General features: G+C 55.1%; 1 protein-coding gene across 5 annotated transcripts; it reads left to right on the top strand.

The window, feature by feature from the left end:
- Window positions 1–3,966: 3,966 nt before the first annotated feature.
- SKIC8 (SKI8 subunit of superkiller complex) lies at window positions 3,967–17,126 on the top strand. Of its 5 annotated transcripts, none has more exons than XM_039858377.1 (12): window positions 3,984–4,063; window positions 5,074–5,132; window positions 6,767–6,817; window positions 7,510–7,537; window positions 9,219–9,324; window positions 9,580–9,752; window positions 12,795–12,943; window positions 13,141–13,234; window positions 13,983–14,076; window positions 14,802–14,894; window positions 15,349–15,427; window positions 16,852–17,126. In XM_039858377.1, exons 3-12 carry the CDS (start codon window positions 6,806–6,808, stop codon window positions 16,939–16,941), a joined length of 918 nt encoding a protein of 305 aa, XP_039714311.1. In that variant the 5' UTR covers window positions 3,984–4,063; window positions 5,074–5,132; window positions 6,767–6,805; the 3' UTR covers window positions 16,942–17,126. The 5 variants fall into 5 exon arrangements, with proteins under 5 accessions (XP_039714313.1, XP_039714311.1, XP_039714312.1 ...); XM_039858378.1 differs by lacking the exon at window positions 3,984–4,063 and adding an exon at window positions 4,082–4,291; XM_039858380.1 differs by lacking the exon at window positions 3,984–4,063 and adding an exon at window positions 4,343–4,366.
- Window positions 17,127–17,888: the final 762 nt, after the last annotated feature.

Raw genomic sequence — 17,888 nt, 5'->3', positions numbered from 1 at the left:
GATCTGGTATGACGTGGCTGCATTGCTCCCCTGCCATGTGGCTTTGGCCAGTCATGTTCTCTCCTCGAGCCTCAGCGTCCTCCATACAACCTGGAGAGCAGGTCCCCCCATCGATTAGGTGCGCAGTTAAGTAAGACGAGGGGTCCCACCTTTGAGAGCCAGGACTGTTAACCCGAAAATGTCCACTGTCCTGCTGTGCCCATGCTGGGCTCACTTGGAAAGTCGGGCCAGAGTAGCTGACCGGCAGTGTCGCGTCCTAGGCCACAGTCCTCCTGTGAGCTCTGTGGGGTGGGCAGGAGCAAAGCGGAAGAGACGGTAATGGGGCTGCTGTACGGCCCCAGTTGTCTGTGGCCCGGCGCCCGCATGGGGTTCTGCTTGCTCCTGTGCAGATGTCGCTTTGGGTTGCCGAGCCGTTTTTGGGCTTCACTTGGCCTGGACCTCTGTCCCCAACCGCCAGCAGCCCTCAGCACCACTCACCAGAGACCCTCAGGTGAGCGAGCCCACGCCAGGTGTCGGTGCCTCTGCGCCTGCGCCGAGTGGGGTGGGCGAGTCTGTGGGGGTCCCTCGCTCGGTTCCCATCCTGGCCTGGCTGCCGGCTCCTGAAGACACCGGGGCTTTCTCACGCCCCGGTTTCTCCAGCTGGTCTGAGAACTCTGTGGGCCGGGACTTGACACACTGTAAATAGAACAGCAGCTCCCTGAGACCGGGCGCCCGCTCTCGTGGGAAGCGCTGGCGTGGATCAGGCCGGCGCCCGCCCGCCCCCACGGGCTCTCCGGGCCTCCTGTCCCGACTGCCCCATTCAGCTCTCTCTGGTTAAGCCCGTTTGATCTGGTTCTGTCCACTTTCCACCCGGCACCCAGCCCAGGTCTGTCCCAAGCCCCAGATGTCCCCCAGGCAGCAGAGGCCTAGCGACAGGCCTCGTTCGTCTTCCCTACCAGCTCAGAGACAAAGGGCCCAACGTGTGTGCAGATGGCCCTCCATCATCCCCCACAAGCAGCCCCAGAAATGGGCCTCCAACTAGTCCCCTGGGACCACCTGCTGACCAGGGGGTGGCCGGGCAATGATGCATGCAAGCACAGACCGATGACAAAGTAGCCTTGGGGGAGGGGTGGAGCTGGGAGTCAGGACCACGGCCCCCGAGGCCTGCCCCATAGAGCTGTCATTTTCTGTGAGAGCAGAATTATCCCCAGCCAGGCCAGACCTCATTGCCCTTCTGGGCTAACTGAGACCTTGGCTACTGCTGAGGGCCCGTGTGAGTGTGTGTCTCTGTGTATGTGTCTCTGAAATTAGGGAAACTGGGTCCCAGTGACGGCTTGGGCTCCACGCGACTGCAGGTGGGTGAAGTGAGGCCGGGCTCCTGACCGCCCTCCCGCACTTTCCCTCACTCTGCGACGAACACACTGCGTATGGCTCTGGGGTGAGTGGGACTTCCCTGCCTCTGGAGGGCAGGGACTCCAGCCTGTCTTCCCACAGGGCCAGCATGGGCCCGGACCCTCCCTGGAGGGCAGATGAGTGCCAGCAGCAGCCCAGAAGCCATAGGTGGCCACACCCCCAAAGCCCATGGACCCTTACTGGCCAGGCAGAGGGCTGCAGAGAGGAATGGGCATCAGGGGCCCCAGCTCACAGCCGGCTCAGCCCCAGAGGGCACCCCTCCCAGCAGCCTCTGGAGTGGACGCTGCAGGGTGTCCACACCCCAGGCACTCTGGGGTCAAGAGTGACCTCCCCACTGCTACATCAGAATCGCTAGGGGAGTCTGGAGCTGATGCGAACCCCCTTGCTACATCAGGTTCTGCGCACTGGTCAGCAGCATCGCCTCGGTGACGTGGCATCGCCCGCGGGAGCTGCACTTACGCCCCAGCAGCCAGCACATGCGGTGAACGGGGCTCAGTTCCTGCCCTCGAGGGCCTGTGTCGGGCATTTACCAGCACACTGAACCCCGCTCCTTCTCCCTCTGCCCTTTGAGACTCATCATCCAGGTAAGCCCCCACCTCCCTCGTCACCCACCAGCCTCTCCTACCTCATCCTCCGCAGACTGTGGTGCTGGCTCACAGCTTCCCCACCCAATTCCTGCCACCATTTTGGGGTCACGGCCTTCGGGCAGGCCCGGTACCCTGGCCTCGCTGGCCCACCCAACCTGCACTCAGTGTCTTTGGCAGCCTGTGTTTGCAGCCTCCCACGTGAGCTGGCGAATGCGCCAAAGTCACGGTGGGCCCCGTTACGGCAGGTTCCTATGCACTGCTGGGCCCACCAGCCCCCGGCCTTCCCCCTGCCCAGGACTTGTTCCCTCCAGCTGCCCTTTGGCTCCCCTGGGTATGCAACTCAGTCCCTCAGTGTGCGGTGGCTTCTGCCCATTTTCTAGGGATTAAGGCTGTGGTGTTTTGGCCTCCATTGTCTAGATGAGGCAATCGAGGCCCGAGAAGCCCTTGCTTGGGGTCCTGTAGTGTCTCAGCAGCATATAGTTACTGCCTCTCTTTCTGGAGGAGCTGAGGACCTGGGCCAGTCACTCCATCCATCCCTGTTAGCCGGCGAGCACCTGAGAGGTGGCCAAAAGCAGGCAGAGACTGCCACCCTCTGGCCATCGTCGGCAAGGCCCCAGGCTGGTGGTTCCACAGCTCAGCCTCTCAGATGGAGCAGGGGAACTCGCACCGTGTATGTTTGGATTTGAAGTCGGACTCCTGCCTCGTGCCCCACAGAAATCTTGCCCAACCCTCCCAGCCACTCATTTCCTTCCTGTGACCTATTTCCCGCCTCCCTTCCCCTCTCATGACACTGTGGAATTGAGCATGAATAAAAGACACAGCCGTCTCCCAGTTCGGCCCGATTTCCCATCCTTACTTTGCAAGCTGCTGGCTAAGTGACCTTGGAGAAGTCACTGCGTCCCTTAGGGTCAGTTTCCTTCTTTGCATAAAATAAGTGTAACACGTACACGGCGGCACTGTCATAAATATTCTGTGCTTGGCCCAGTCAGCACATTCGCCACTGCAGCTCTTCAAAAGTTCAAAACCAAAGCAGAAATTGGGAGACACCGGAGCCTCCAAAGTGGGATGCGTACCCTAGATAGTGAGCGAGACCACCCAGTGGGGTATGGGAAGGAAACGTTATTTTTATCTCATACTCTAAATTCTGCTTTCGTATTTGTTTTATAATATATGTAAGTGTATTAGCAGAGTAGTACTCACACGTGATTTATAAATAATATACGCATGTGGGCACATGGTAAAAAAATTTAACAATATGTATGTGGTCAATGTTTTGGGGAGAGGGAGCCCCGTAACTTATTTTCACATATTCAAATATAAAACATTTTTTATAAAACAGCGCACCTTTACTATGCATGATACACTCTTACGTCTTCTATTTTCCCTTAACCTACTGTATTTCTTTTCTGGGAGATGATTAGTTTAATTTTTAATCAGAACAACTGTAATGTCTGACAAAAACCGAGTTAATACCCAAAACGATTTGCTTCGCTTAGAAATCACTAGCAGCAGATTTGGAAGCAAGGGAACGGAAGGGTGAAAGCCTCAATATTTTGACAGCAGATCAGATGAAAAGGCATAAAGGAGACCAGTGTGCTCTCAGAGCAATCTGGAGGCGGAGCACTTAGTTAAATTGATATCTGTCACACTACCAGGTTGTGACTTGCAGTCTGAAAAACAAAGCTCTACTTGACTGAAAATTAAAATTTTAAGCGACAGAACCCTAGAAGTCAGCAGGGGTAGTCGAATGGCAGAGCTGAAATGGAGACACCAGACCCCGAGCGCCCACACCTGCCACGGTAGGAACCTGAACCCGCACTTCGGAGAGCAGGGCGCCCCCCCAGGCTCCGCCCCACGGCGGACGGGGCGTGACCTCCGTGCCTGTCCCCGCCCACCCCGGCGGCGGCCGCGCTGGGCGTGGCGACGGCAGGGGGCGTGGCGACGGCAGGGGGCGCAGCGTCGTGCGCCGGCGCCCTGGGGATGGGCGAAATGCCCCGCCCCTTCGTGAGCTCATCGCCGCGCGCCGCGGTCGCGCCTCGCTGGCGTCAGACGTGCGCCGCACAGTGCGACGGGGCAGAGAGTCGGTGAGTGGCTCTTCTTGGCCGGTGGGGGTGGCAGTCGCCGGGGCCGCCGACGGCCCGGGCGGGAGTGCGGATGCGCGAGGGCGGGCCCGAGGCTGTCCCCAAGCAGGCGTGCGCGAGGGTGCTGCCGGCCGCGGGGCCCGAGGCGGCTTCTGTGACTCCGTTTGTCCTGCTGCCTCTCGGGGTCCGGGCTTCCTCTTGCATCCTGAGAACGTTCTGTGCAGCCTCGAGGTGAGGGCGCTCTCTGTGCCCCTAGATGGAAGGCCGTCCTAACCGAACTTTTCCAGAGCGAGCCACGCCGTCGCTGTAGGTGGCTTCCCATCCCCGGACAGGGACGAGCGCAGGCTGGGGCCGCTTCACTTTAGGTGCCGGGTGGTTTTGCGGGATCTCGACCTGCCCGAGTGCTTTCATAGAGGCACGCGTAGCGTTCCTTTGGAAACACAGGAGCAAGCAGTGAATTCTGCCTGGGAAATTGGGGGGAAGTTCCCTAAAGAGAGAAAGTGGCAAAAGAGGGTTTTGGGGTCCTCGCAGCTCTGAAATTACTTGTCACAAACAAGTGTGAGAGGTGATGTAGCTCGGTAGCCTCTGGCACAGCTCGGATCCACTTTCTACTGTCAGACTAACAGGGGAAGCTTCCTTAGGCTCTCTGAGGCTCACGCTCCTTCCCAGGAAGGAGGAGGGGATGGTAGTACCTACTCAGTGGGGTACGAGTGTTCAGGGAAGCGATCCACGTGTAGCCCTGCAAAGTGGGCCCGAATCAACACATCCTCAAACGTGCGTTCCTTGGCAGAAGCACAGCTCTGTCTTCAGGCTGGCCTCTTGGCCGTGGGCTTCCTGCAAGGTTGCCTGCTCTTGGTGTCTCTGTGTCGCTGAACGCGAGGTGGGGATTAGAAGGGGCGAGGGCAGACCTGTGCTTCGCTGGGCGGAGGGCTGGTGGCCAAGCAGAGGTCGGATGCCGTTCATGTCAGCGAGACTGGCTCGAGCTGCTTCCCGTCCTTCCTCCTCTTGGACAGGACTGTGTCTTGCATCTCAAATGAATTGAGCCCTGCTAACCTGACTGAGAGCTTCACGGGTGAGAATTATTTAGAAATCCTTTGTTTTCTCTGTTATTCTTGGGAAACCCTTCACCGCAGCCGTTTTGGGTTTGCAAATGTAAAGCGAGTAACCCGAACCTGGATGCCTTAGCTGTATGGTCGCTTATGTTCGTGGATAGCCTTGAGGGGACCATGCACATGGATGTAAAAAAAATTACACCCTTCTGTAACCTCTGAAATTTTCGCATTTCCTGCGATTATCAATGTAGACGACAAACCACAGTGTTAACAGGGTGACTCTGTCACCGGTAGATATCACAGGTATTTTTATGTCTTAGGATATTGTGTAAGCTCGTTACAACTTTGAAATTATGGTAGTTACTAGACTTGCCGATAGGTAGCATTATGTAATGTATTAATAAAAAATCACGTTACATTATCACATATTGATTTTTGTATATTGGTAAAACTTTATTTTGGTATATAGTCGATCCTCATTATACTCAGATTCCGTATTTGCAAATTTGCCTACATGCTAGAATGTATTTGTGGCCCCAAAATCAATACTCGGAGTGCTTTTGTAGTCTTTTGAGGACATGTTCGAGGTGGTGAAAAATTTGCGTCACCTGATGCACACATGACAGTTGAACAATGAGACGCTCTGCCTTCTCGTTTCAGCTCATACTGTCAATGTCCTTTTTCAGTCTGTTTAGTGCCATGATTTTTGTACGTTTGTGCCTTTTTTGGTGGATTCACTGTTTAACCCCCAAGCACAGTGCTAAAGTGCTGTCTTAGTTTTCCAAAGTGCAAGAAGGCTGTGATGTGTCTTAGGGAAGAAAATACATGTGTTAGATAAGCTTCATTCATGGCAAACAGTGCTGTCGGCCACGAGTTCAGTATTAATGAGTTACCAGTGTATAGTAAGATGTCTTTAAACAGAAACTCACATAAAACAAAGCTGTGTATTGATCGGGTTGACCACAATGTTACCAGAGGCTTGCAGGACCCTAACCCAGTATGTCCCCCGGGAGCAACGGATCAGTGTTCTCGGCAACTTTATAGGATACAATTGCTTCGAATAACAAAAATTGATCACGCTTGATTTCTTTTCTAACAGCTTTACAAAGCTGTTACAATAAACATGCAAAATACATTAAGAACCCTCATGATGGCCTGAGAAACTAAATCTATTCTTAAAGTAAGTCTGTGTTTAGCTGAGCTGAGTCCTTGAAAACTTCGATGCCCGTGGCAGACATGTATCTCCTTTCGGCTCCTGCCCTCATTTACATGCCCGTAGGGTGTCGCAGGCATCTTAGTCGGGACCCCTGCATGGACTGTAAGAACTTTGCTTCCCCTGTGTTTGCTTAGTGATTTTTGATAAATGATATTTTAAAAGGCCTATGGTTTTATCACTCTGAAGAGCAGAAAGGGACAGAGCCTAGTCCTTCTCTGTAGTCAGACTTAGAAGAAAACATGGGATGGAATAGATGTTAGTTGAGTCCTGGGCTTTGAGGGAGGAAGAAGGAGGGGGCTCCTGGGACTGATCCATAGAAGAATGTTGGGCAACTCTGTGGCAAAAGATTGCCTATTTTCTTGATCAAGGGGACCCTCCTGTAACCCCCTCTGTCCTGATGACACCGCCCTTACTGAACGCCTGATGTTGTTTCCACAGAACTGTCTGGCCTTTAGCCCTTCATCCTTGGCTAAGGAAATGACCAACCAGGTAAGGCCTGTGGTGAAGAGAGGAGCATCAGTTGTCTCTTTGGGGGGTTTGAGCCCAGTGCATGGTTTGGGTGTGTAGCATCCAGTTCCTGCTCTGCTCCGGAAGAGCTGGGTGACCCCGGGCACCTAGTCACCAGAGAACGGTTAGGTGGCACTAGCAAAGTACACAGCACTAAGAGGAGGATTGTATTATCTAAGTTTTGGGACAGTTTACAGAGGGATTGAAGAAGCTTAAAGAATTAGTACACAAAAACGAGAAAGACACAAAGACCAGAAAAGGAAAAACATCTTTATAGGAAGATTAGGGACCAAGTTAACAGGTTATTGTATAGGCTGTGCAGTTTTCTACAACTGCAAAAATTAACCTGCAATGTGGACTGAGCTTCCTGGCGATCAGAGCAGGAAAGCACAGAATTTATTAGTCTCCTTTTGTGGGGTCGTGGGGGTGACGGGGGCAGGGAGAGGACAGTTTCTTTAAGAATTAGTTTGTTTCTGTTGACGCTACACATCTCGCATGGTCAGGAATCCAGGAGCTCACAGGAGGTCAAGGTGGCACGGGAAGTAGCTGACACAGTGGTGACTGTATCCACCGGGGCTGGGTGGTGGGTCGGGTGCCAAGGAGTGCTTCAGGGAGGGGATGCGGTATATCTGAAATCCGAGTGTTGGTTTAATGTGGCCTCTGTCCTTTTTTAGTACAGCATTCTCTTCAAACAAGAGCAAGGTAAGCAGCCTGCCTATTCGAGCAGATTCACCCGGGAAGAGCCGCGTCGTCCCTGGCTTAAGATTTTTGCCATGCCGACCAGACGTGCAATTCCCAAAGAAACTCACTTTGCAGAAAACTTGGCAGAGGCATCTGAAGACAGGTATACTTAAAAACAGCAACAATGCAAAAGCAGGCAACTAAAGAGAATCCACAGGAGTCTGCAGGCTGAGAGAGGCTTTCCTGTCTGCGCGCCCCAGTTCCCGCGTGAAAGAAAGAGACGCTTTGAGCCTCAGGACTGTTGATGGCAGCTCCTCTGAGGGGTTCTTGCTCGGCCTCTCCACTTATAGGGACTCCCACGGAGGACCTTTGACCCTAACGACAGTGGAGGAGATAACAGTGAGGCCGAGTTTGTTCAAGGCCAATGAGTGTGTGTGGAGGGCTGGGGACTGCGGCGCTGGCAGTGCGCACGGGGGCAGGAGGCAGGTCAGAGTCTGTGCTGGGACTGTCGCTTGCCAGTGATGCTGGGCCCCATACCTAGAAAGCAGTGTGTGCGTGGACCGTCCACACACGTGTCCTCTCTCTCCACAGCCTGGGTGAGTTAGGACAAGCCCGGAGGAACTTGCAGAATGCCGAGTAAAGGCTCTCCCGCTCTCCGTGGGTAACGGGTGGTCTGAAGTCTAAGCTAAAGCTTTCTCCCAGGTTGGCTGGAATGGGTCAGTAGTTGCTAAGGCCATCCAGGTGGCAAGCTAGCAGGCTCAGGTCGGGTGGGGATGGCGGCTGAAGCCATGATGCTGCATGTAGCTCACCGTCGTTTAGTTGGGTACCTTACATTCACGCCTCCGAAAGATGTCCCTGGAGAATCGCAGCCGGTTGTGAAGGAAGCTTCCACACGCACTTGTTCCACTCGCACACGTGCACCAGGTCTGCAGACCCGACAGTGTGGCCCACTGGATGTGCAGCTCGCACACTTAGAGTATTAAGGCAGACTCCAGTTGACAGATTGGATTTGCACCCCCGGCTCTGCCCCTTGCTTTTGACTCTGGGTGAGCCGCTCAGCCTCTCAGCCTCCAGTTTCTGGTCTGTGAACGAAGGCGACATGAACCGTGCCTGCTTCGTAGGGTCATGGTGATTAGTTGACATGGCACTTAGAAAAGGCTGGTGTAGTACCTGGTCCGTTAAGCATCACGGACGTGTGGCTACAGCAGCCCATGTGGAGAGTGTAGTAGGCGCTGCTTTAAATAAGCTTAGCACCGAAATGCTGTTCACGGTTGAGTCGCCTGCTGCTTCCCGGAGGTCTCTAAGGGCTAGCCCTTATCAAGTCACGGTCACGTTTTTGGCTGCTGGGTGGCGGGGGGAGGGCTCCCCGCTGGTATCGGTCATTTCGGTCAGTAGTAGTAGCTGTGGCAGACGGGGACGTGTGCCGGACAGTGTGCCAAAGTGGGAAGGACGTAGCATCACCCCTGCCCCACCTGGTAAACCTGTGCTCCGGGCCGGTGGCCTCTTCGGAAACCCCGGGTTTCACGTGCGGCCGCACAGTTGTGGTCAAAGCTCCCTAGGAATACACTTTGCAGAGCAACGAAGCGGGTTCGCGTAGACTTGCCTCAGAACTGCCGGGACGGTGTTTCAGCCCCATTTTATGCAGCGCGTTCGATTCAGAAGCTGCACGAAGACTTTTTAAATGACACGCTTTCCTTTCTAGCCCACGATGACGCCATTTGGTCAGTTGCCTGGGGGACAAACAAGAAAGAAAACTCTGAGACGGTGGTCACGGGATCGCTGGATGACCTGGTGAAGGTCTGGAAATGGTGAGTACCCCCGTTCCTCACAGCCTGGGGGGCAGCGGTAACGGTCTTCTGGGCCGGACGGCAGCAGCGGTCTGTCGCTGCGGAGAGGCAGCGTGTTCTCGCTCGTTCTTTTGTTCACCGTCAAGACCTCTAGTTTTAAAAAAGTCCCATGAGTAAAACTGGGTGGCCTTTGGTGTTCTGTGGCAATGCATGTCACAGGGGCCCAGGCAGTGCAGTGAGCTGTGTGTGAACTGTGTTTCTCTGTCCCCACTGAAGGCGTGACGAGAGGCTGGACCTGCAGTGGAGTCTGGAGGGACATCAGCTGGGCGTGGTGTCCGTGGACATCAGCCACACCCTGCCCATCGCTGCGTCCAGTTCTCTCGATGCTCACATTCGTCTCTGGGACTTGGAAAACGGCAAACAGATCAAGTCCATAGATGCAGGACCTGGTAAGGGCTTCGCTCTTGGGGAAGACGGCAGGTTCGCTGTCCCTTTTCAGAACCGTTAGGTGTAGACGGTGTTGCAGTTCGGAGTGACTGGATTTGAGGGAAGGAAGCAGGTGCCTGAACTGTACGTATGTGACACCTTTGGTGAGTCCGGGACAGCATAAGAAGTCAACACTAACATCAGCAACTAAACACGAGTGTTCGTCCCGAGAGATAGGTGGAGGTTCTCAGTGGCCTTCGTCGCGTCCAGTCGGCTTTTCCTGCCAGGTGAATTTCGGCGCTAAGCTTATTTAAAAAGTAGGCAGTTCTCAGAGCCTTGGGTGTGAGAATTGCTGGTTTGGGAGGTGGACCTCTGCTCGGATGGCGTAAAGCCGGGCCTCCTCACGGGTCTGTGTGCTGGCACTCTCGACTCATTATGGTTCAATGCCTGATTTCCAGTGCGTGATAGATACGAAACTTCTACAGAAACAGAGTCTGGTCTTCAGTTCTGTAGGACAGCACAGTCGCGTCCACCAGCCTTGGTAAACATCTGGGTCATGGGGGAAGTGACTAAATTGGGCTGGACCGGTGTGGAACCAGCTGTGGAACCAGCCGCACGACGTTTTAGTCACTTGTAAGTAAGTGCCTGTCTGCCAGGATGCGGTGGCCGCCAGCAAGTGCGGAAAACCCAGCCCAGGCGGGCACGCTCCTTTGTGGGTTGATGACAGCGGGGCCGCCCAGGTGTGTCCTTGACGTGACGCCCTGGTTGGAGCCCCGGGTGGACTCGCCTCTCTCCGTTCCGCTCAGGAGCCACTCTAGGCCACCCTTATGCCGGATGGCATGACGGTCCCAGAGCGCGTAAGAGGCTCGGTTGTCTGGAGCCTGAGTTACCCCTCAGAGGCAGTGCTCCTTGTCTGTGACTTACTGCTGTGGCTTTGTAAGAGACAGACACGTGCCCAGTCCTCTTTTGGGACCCACCAAATTACAGGACCAGGGTGTGTGGGCTGGGTGTGTATGTGGAAAGAGCTCCCCAGACACACTCCGATTCCCCAGGTGATTGTGTTTGCATGTGTCCTTACCCACTGACATCACTCATTGAAGGTGGGGGTCCCCAAGCCAGCCCGCAGAGCCCGGTGGGACTCTGCTCTAGGGCAGCGAGCACAGCACTGTTGCCAGCCGGTACAGAGTGTCCAGACTCACCTGACGACAGACGCACTGTGCCGAGGCTAGGTCCGACGCTGAGGGACATGGACACGCACATCGTGCCTGCCTTGAAAATGCGCCTGGAGAATGTGCACCACCACAAGAGACAGAGAGAGGAGCGGGAGAGCGTCCCGGATGTACACGGAGTGCACAGGGCGGGCGGGCCCTGCGTTGGTGGCCCAGCCAGGCGGGAGCTGTCCCGAAGTGCTTGTTGAGGAGGGGGTGGCAGCGAGGGTCACGGCCCCACAGTGAAGACAAGCTCCTCTCTCGGCCAGGGACAGGGCTTAGGGACCAAAAAAATGTCTGAACGCTCACGTGCAGGGTTTGATTGAGGAATAAAATGCCTTCATTTTTGAGCAGAAGACACTTGATGCTAAAGTTCTATATTGTAAAACAGTTAGTAGAGAAATGTAAAAATAATTCAGAAGTGTCATTAAACTTCAAAGAATAACAATCAAATTTTCTGATAACCATAGTTTCTCTAAACAGCTACTTCCAGGTAGGAATAAGAAACATAATCCTTTTAGAATAGATGCCATTGTCATTTAGGGATAAAGAGTAAAAAGCAGCTCCTTGAGAGATTATCATAAAAGCTTTTTCAGATCGTCTGGGTTAAGTGAGTACTTCTGAAGTTAATTTCTTTTTTGAAACAAACATTTCATAAGGTAAACGATTAAATGAGTTATTATTACTTTGAACGTATGTGTTATTTTGAAACAACGAGACGTGGCGCTGACCCTTCGTGATGGGAGCCCCTTTTGCATGGGTCAGGGCCTCCCCTGCCCTGTCCTGGGGCCGAGGAGGGCATGTCCTCTTTGAGCCCTGTGCCGGGGACGAAGAGAGGGCCTGGGGATGGAGCCTCTCCCTCGACGTGACCAGCAGTGTCTGTGGCAGGACTGAGGGCGGGCCTGTCCCCTGTGAGAGGGGGCGTGGCGGGCAGCGAACACCTGGATCGTTCCCTGGCCTCTGGGCGCTGACCCAGAGGCTCCCAGAGCTCTGTGGGGTCCGCACAGCTGAGGAGAGAGGCTAGAATGCCGTCAGGCCCACGCGGCCGCGCAGGGGTCTGCCGACAGCGCCTGGGTAGAGCCCTCGAGGTCAGCTGAGTTGTGCGGGGTAACTTAGACCTAGTCGATTTTTTTAAAAACTATTTTCTATAAATTTGCGGAAAACACTCGGTCGTGTCGCAGGTTTGCGTGCGAGGGTTTCTGGACCCCGACCCGCATGGCGTTGTCGAGGGGAAACCTCAGCGCTGTAATCGCCCTGTGAAATCGATGCGGTGTAACGACAGAGTTCGGCGAGTTGCAGCAGATTTTACGGTTGTGCCGCCATCTCTCCAGTTCAGTTTCGAACACTGCCGCGCCCCAGAACGTCCCCTCACGCCCGTTCCTAGTCCCTCCGTGTTCCCGCCCGCAGCCCAGGCGGCCGCTGGCATACTTGGTCTCTAGCTCTGGCTTTTTGAAAGATTTGGCGAGTGGACTTGTGTCGTCGGACGTCTCATCCTTGCTTCGACATGAGTCCGAGGCGCACCGCGGTTTGTCCCGTACGGCTACGTGGTGCTCCACGCTAAGGATGTGCCACGTTTTGTCCATGGGTCCCTGGGTGCTTTCCAGTGTTTCATTCTTATGAGTCACGCTGTCGTGAATATTCGTGTACAAGTCTGCACGCGCCCGCGTTTTCATTTCTCTTGGGAAATGCCTAGGAGTGGACTTGCCGGGTGTTATGATAAGTGTTCGTTTTCACTTAAGAAACTGTCACACGGTTTTTGAAGCGGCCGTAGCATTTTACGTTCCCGCCAATGTTTAAAAGTTTTTGGATTAAGGTCGCATCTGTTCTCACTACTTTCTCCCTTTTTTTCCTTTTCAGTGGACGCCTGGACTTTGGCCTTCTCTCCTGATTCCCAGTATCTGGCCACAGGGACCCACGTGGGGAAAGTGAACATTTTCGGTGTGGAAAGTGGGAAAAAGGAGTATTCTTTGGACACGAGAGGGAAATTCATTCTCAGCATCGCATATGTAAGGAAACCGCGCCCGCGTTTCTCCCTCTGACTGTTCGTTCACTCGTCCAGCCTGTCGTGTGCTCGCTGCAGGTTCCGCAGTCACTGCAGCGGCGGCGTCACTGGCGTGCTTTGCTGGCCAGCCAGTGACAGCCGCAGCCAACAGGAGACGTGTCGAGCGCGGAACCTCACGGTCCCCACGTGTTCCCTGCACAGAGCCCTGACGGGAAGTACCTGGCCAGCGGGGCCATAGACGGGATCATCAACATTTTCGATATTGCGACTGGGAAGCTCCTCCATACGCTGGAAGGTGCGGCTCGTTTCGTTTTGTGCAAAGGGGGTTATCAGGTCACAGAGGAAGAATGATCCTTTCATTGAACTGCCGCTGGATGGCAAGTGAGCGTTAGGTTTGCGAACCGTCGGGTGCGGTTAGAAATGGGAAGCGCCTCGCGCTTTAGTTTTCTCACCGTAGTTTTCACGTGGACTCCCGAGTCCTCGTACCCGTGTGAAACGCGCGTCATTTATTCACGAGTTGCTGTGTCTCAGCTAGACGACGGTCTCGTTGTGGTTAGGAAGCAAACCCTTTCCGTTGGCTGTCGGAAGGCAGGCGAAGGTGCTGTGCCCACCTCCGCGTGGTGGCCTCTGGGCGGGTGGAGGGACAGTTCCGCCCCGCACTCTCCTATGTTTCCGAGTGAGCACGCTGCCTCCCCCTGTACCCTTCACCGATGACAGGGTCGGGTGGGAAAGCGCGTCCCGTTTGAAGCAACGCATGTCTCCACGTTGGCCGCGTCTGCAGCAGAGTTCTCCGTAAGCCATGTGCACAGGGGCCCAGCGGGTCAGGGAAGGAGACCGACGAGAAACGGCTCCAAGAGGAGGGGTCTGGTTATGCGGACGCTTCTAGAGCACTAGGAGGAAGGGTCCAGTCGGTACCGCCCTGTCTGAGTGAAGCACCTGGGCAGTGCACCTCGTGTCATTGAGAGGGACGTGGCCGGGGAGGAGCCCATGTGAGGGCCTGGGAGGCGGTGCTTCGCCACGTTGACCGGCCCTGTCGCTTTCAGGCCACGCTATGCCCATTCGCTCCCTGACCTTCTCGCCGGATTCTCAGCTCCTGGTCACGGCCTCAGACGACGGCTACATCAAGATCTACGACGTGTGAGTTACCTGTCACGGTGCAAGGCTCCGCGCTCAACACCGGGGCCCGTTTTGTGTCTTCCTGTTATTGTCAAGGAATGTTCAGGCCACAGCAGACACTGTGGCCACAGCAGGCCACAGTGTCTCCCTGATGGACGCGTGCGTGTGCGCGATACACACACACACACACACACACACACACACACACACACACACCTCATCCCCCCACCCCACCCCGCCTCTGAGCCAGCATCATGAGGGACGCGGTATTTTGCCTGCAGGGGTCAGACCCTTCCTCCTCTTTCAGGCATCCTGTCCCTTGTGGGCTCGCTGATTTTAAATGTCTGGGTAGGTCAGAAGCACATCTGGAGTGCAGGCTCTGCCCCGTGTGGACCCCGATGCCGTCCCGGGGTGGCCCCTGCCATCATCATAGCGCCCTCATCTTAGCCGACTCGCTGAGCCTCCGCAGTGCGGCTCCTCCTGCCTCTTGAGCTGCTAAGCTCTCTGCTCTTATTCTTGGCTCTCGGTGGCGTGAACACAGTCGGGTTAATGCCATCGTAAGGTCCTGTTTCTGCAGTGGGCGATGCTCCTGCATTGGAAAGGGAGTTTGGGGACACTCGTACTGTCGTTATAAGGGTAGCAGGGTTGGTCCAAGGGGACGGGCAGAGTTAATGGTACACCTTCCACTTCAGTGACTTATCCTGAGAGTTAACACATCCGTTCTGTTTGACATGTTCCCGTTTCAGACAACACGCCAACTTGGCTGGCACACTGAGTGGCCACGCATCCTGGGTGCTGAACGTGGCATTTTGTCCTGATGACACGCACTTTGTTTCCAGGTACTTATGATTCTTAGCACTTTCTAAAATGTACGAATTGCCTTAGAGTTTCAAGGCGGCGTGGCTCGTTTTTTATTCAGTCATTTATTCTCTGCAGTGCTTTTTAAAGTTGTGAAGTTAGTTGTCCTTAGTTGGAACAGAGGTGGATTCTTTCCAAGAGCTCAAATCTTAGTTTCTCCTTATACATCTAGTCTTCTACCTACAGTTGCTTAAGGGATGACAGCATCCTGGTGAGAACGCTTACTGTGAGGGCCAGCAGGTCACAGTGTCAAGGACGTGGCCGCGCTGTGAGCAGGAAGGCTGCCCAGTGATGCCAGCACCCTGGCCACCTCCTAGGTGCACACACGCAGAGGGTCAGTGAGCAAAGGAGTGTGGAATTTTTAATCACATTCCTTCCAACTTCAGACCAGTCTGAGAACTGTTTTTGATACTAACGTTCCTTTTTTTAAAATAGTTCATCTGACAAAAGCGTGAAAGTCTGGGATGTTGGAACGAGGACTTGTGTTCACACCTTCTTCGATCACCAGGATCAGGTATGGCGTCGTTACGTTTACGCTCCTTGTCTGTGGGCTGCTGGCACCGCCTGACCACGGTGCCCACCCCTCCCCTCCGCACCTTGCTGCTCGAGTTGTCGGCCCTGAGCACCTCGCCCTCTTGGGCCTCCGTCCAGCCGTGTCCCTGTGTGCACCATCTGGGGTGCGGGGGTCGGGCACGTGCTGTCCGCCAGTGGCCCACGAGATGCGACTCCCCTGTGCAGAGGCCGCAGAAGCGTGGGCTTGTCGCCCAGGGGATGAGCGCCTGGGGCCTGTGTCTGGGGACAGCCTGGCTGTGGGGCTGAGGAAGGCCCACCCCTCAGATGCCTCCATTGCCCAAACGCAGTCAGCACTTGCCATCTGGGGAGTTGTCCCAGGAAACACGATTTCTTTTGAATGTTCCTGAAGGCAGAACTGTTACAGGTTGTTTGGCTCCCACGATATTGGTCACTTCTGTTTCGGCCTTTGAGCTTGGAGGCGGGGCTCTGTTCTCGCAGGACACTCCTCTGCCTGCGTGGGATCTGGCAGCAATGCAGTGGCCCTTCGGCCAGCGTGGGAGGGCCCGAGCAGCTGCGTTTCTGACTGGGTCCGGGGAGGCGGGCAGTGCTCCTCTCTCAACACTTTGAGTAGCAGGGTCCTGGGTAACTAGTCAGTATGAAAAAATGGATGCCCATGGTAGTACAGAGTGGTTTCTAGTACATTCTAAACGTTTTCACGATGACTGCACGGATTTCTCCTTTGGAAAGCATTCAGAGGTAACTGATGTGATTGTTCACGCTTTTTTACATTCAATCTTAAACCGTTGCCAATAAAGCTGAGGGCGTTTACCCTTGACCTCCACTCCCGGGCCTAAGTCCTGCCGCTGCGTCTTGCGTGTGGGGGTCAGAGCGTGTTGCTGGCTGAGGAAGGTGTCTGGAGTGTAAGTGAGACCAGCGTCTGGCCCAGTCACAACGCTGGAATCGGGGCTGGAACACCGCACCCCAGGCCAGGGCGACAGGCTGACCTGGTCAAACCCTGACCACGCCAGTGCTGCCTGGGGAGGGGTGTGGCTCAGTGCCCACGCTGCCGTTGGGGTGGGGACACCATGTGCAGTCGTCCCGGGAGGCGGTGACCTCAGGGTCCTGGCGGGGCCCCTTCCTGGAGACGTGAGACCCCGTGCTGGCCCCTCATGGGCTCCATGCTTTTAGTTACTCCCTGGATTCTGAACCTGTGGAAAGTTCGTAGGCAACTCGACTCGTATTTAGAAATGGAGTTTTCTGCAGTTGGGGCGGTGGGGGGCAGTGCCTGGTCCTCACTGGCTCAGACGGCACCAGAACCCCCTCACGCCGGTGCTTTCTAGGTTCAGGATGACGACAGCAGAGTCAGGGTGTTCGTTCCTAAAGAATGGAGGCGTCGGTACAACTTTTTCCCCCCTTTATTTACAGGTCTGGGGAGTAAAATACAATGGAAATGGCTCAAAAATTGTGTCTGTTGGAGATGACCAGGAAATTCACATCTGTGATTGTCCAGTTTAGACATCAGAGTCTCCAGGCTAATGCTGCGGAGAGAAAGCACAGATTGAACGTGACATTCCTTACCTTTCGAGTTTGAAACACCACATTTACACTGGCAAAAACCTACGTTTCGTAGATACGTTAGTCTTTTCACGTTCCGTTGGAAATGCTGTTCGTTCTTTAACGTAAAGTGCTCTTAATGCCAACACCGTTTCCCGACGTGCTTCATTCCCCCCTGCCGTTACTGGCGAGCCGTGACAGGCATTGGCGTTGTTGTGTGCGATGTTGTGTGCGAGCGAACGTCGGCCCAGGGTGAAGGTTTCCCGGGCCTTCCAGGGCTTCCGGCTTAGACATGCGGGCTCGCCCTGGGCTCCCAGGCTGGGGAGGGAGCCGATTATCCGGAATGCGGTACCTGACTGGCTGGGACCGTCCCGTCATCCTTGCCGCCTGGGCGCCCTGCTACTCGATGTATTAGCAACGCCCGTGCCACACTGTCTTTTCCCTACTAATTGTAGGGAAGCCTGTAGCTTGCTGGTAGGTACTGCTGCTTTAACAGAGTCTGTAGGCTCAAGCTTGTGCCGAGCAGCCCGCAGCCCTGCCTGTCACCCCGGAGCGCCTGGACCCGACGGGCCAGCCTGCGGACGGGGAGCGCGTAAGTAGCTGGCACCGCGCTCCTTCTTCTGATCGTGCCTCCTCGCCCTGCCCTGCCCTGGGCGTTTCCTGTGCCTGGGATGTCCCTCCCTGACCCGAGGGTCTCTCACTGCGTCCTGGTAGCTGCTCAGATGTCACCGCAGAGGCTTCCGCTCTCTCCACCACTCTCCCCATTACGCTTGCTCTTGCTGGCAGTCGCTGCTGCCTGGTACGTGCACTGATCCCCCAAAGAGAAGTGGCTGGAAACTCCACGCCTTTATACCAACCAGTGCGAGGCAGATCGGCACCTCACCCTGCTCTTCTGAGCTCCAGAAAAT

The sequence above is a fragment of the Pteropus medius genome, unplaced genomic scaffold, assembly GCF_902729225.1.
Source record: "Pteropus medius unplaced genomic scaffold, Ma_sr-lr_union100, whole genome shotgun sequence".
NCBI lineage: Eukaryota > Metazoa > Chordata > Mammalia > Chiroptera > Pteropodidae > Pteropus > Pteropus medius.
This window is presented reverse-complemented; position numbering and strand designations above follow the sequence as displayed.

Excerpts from the sequence above, each read along its gene's own strand:
- SKIC8 (XM_039858379.1), top strand. Across the intron at positions 7,538-9,218 it reads TCTCTTCAAACAAGAGCAAG|CCCACGATGACGCCATTTGG; the intron begins GTAAGCAGCCTG and ends TTTCCTTTCTAG. Across the intron at positions 9,753-12,794 it reads GTCCATAGATGCAGGACCTG|TGGACGCCTGGACTTTGGCC; the intron begins GTAAGGGCTTCG and ends TTTCCTTTTCAG.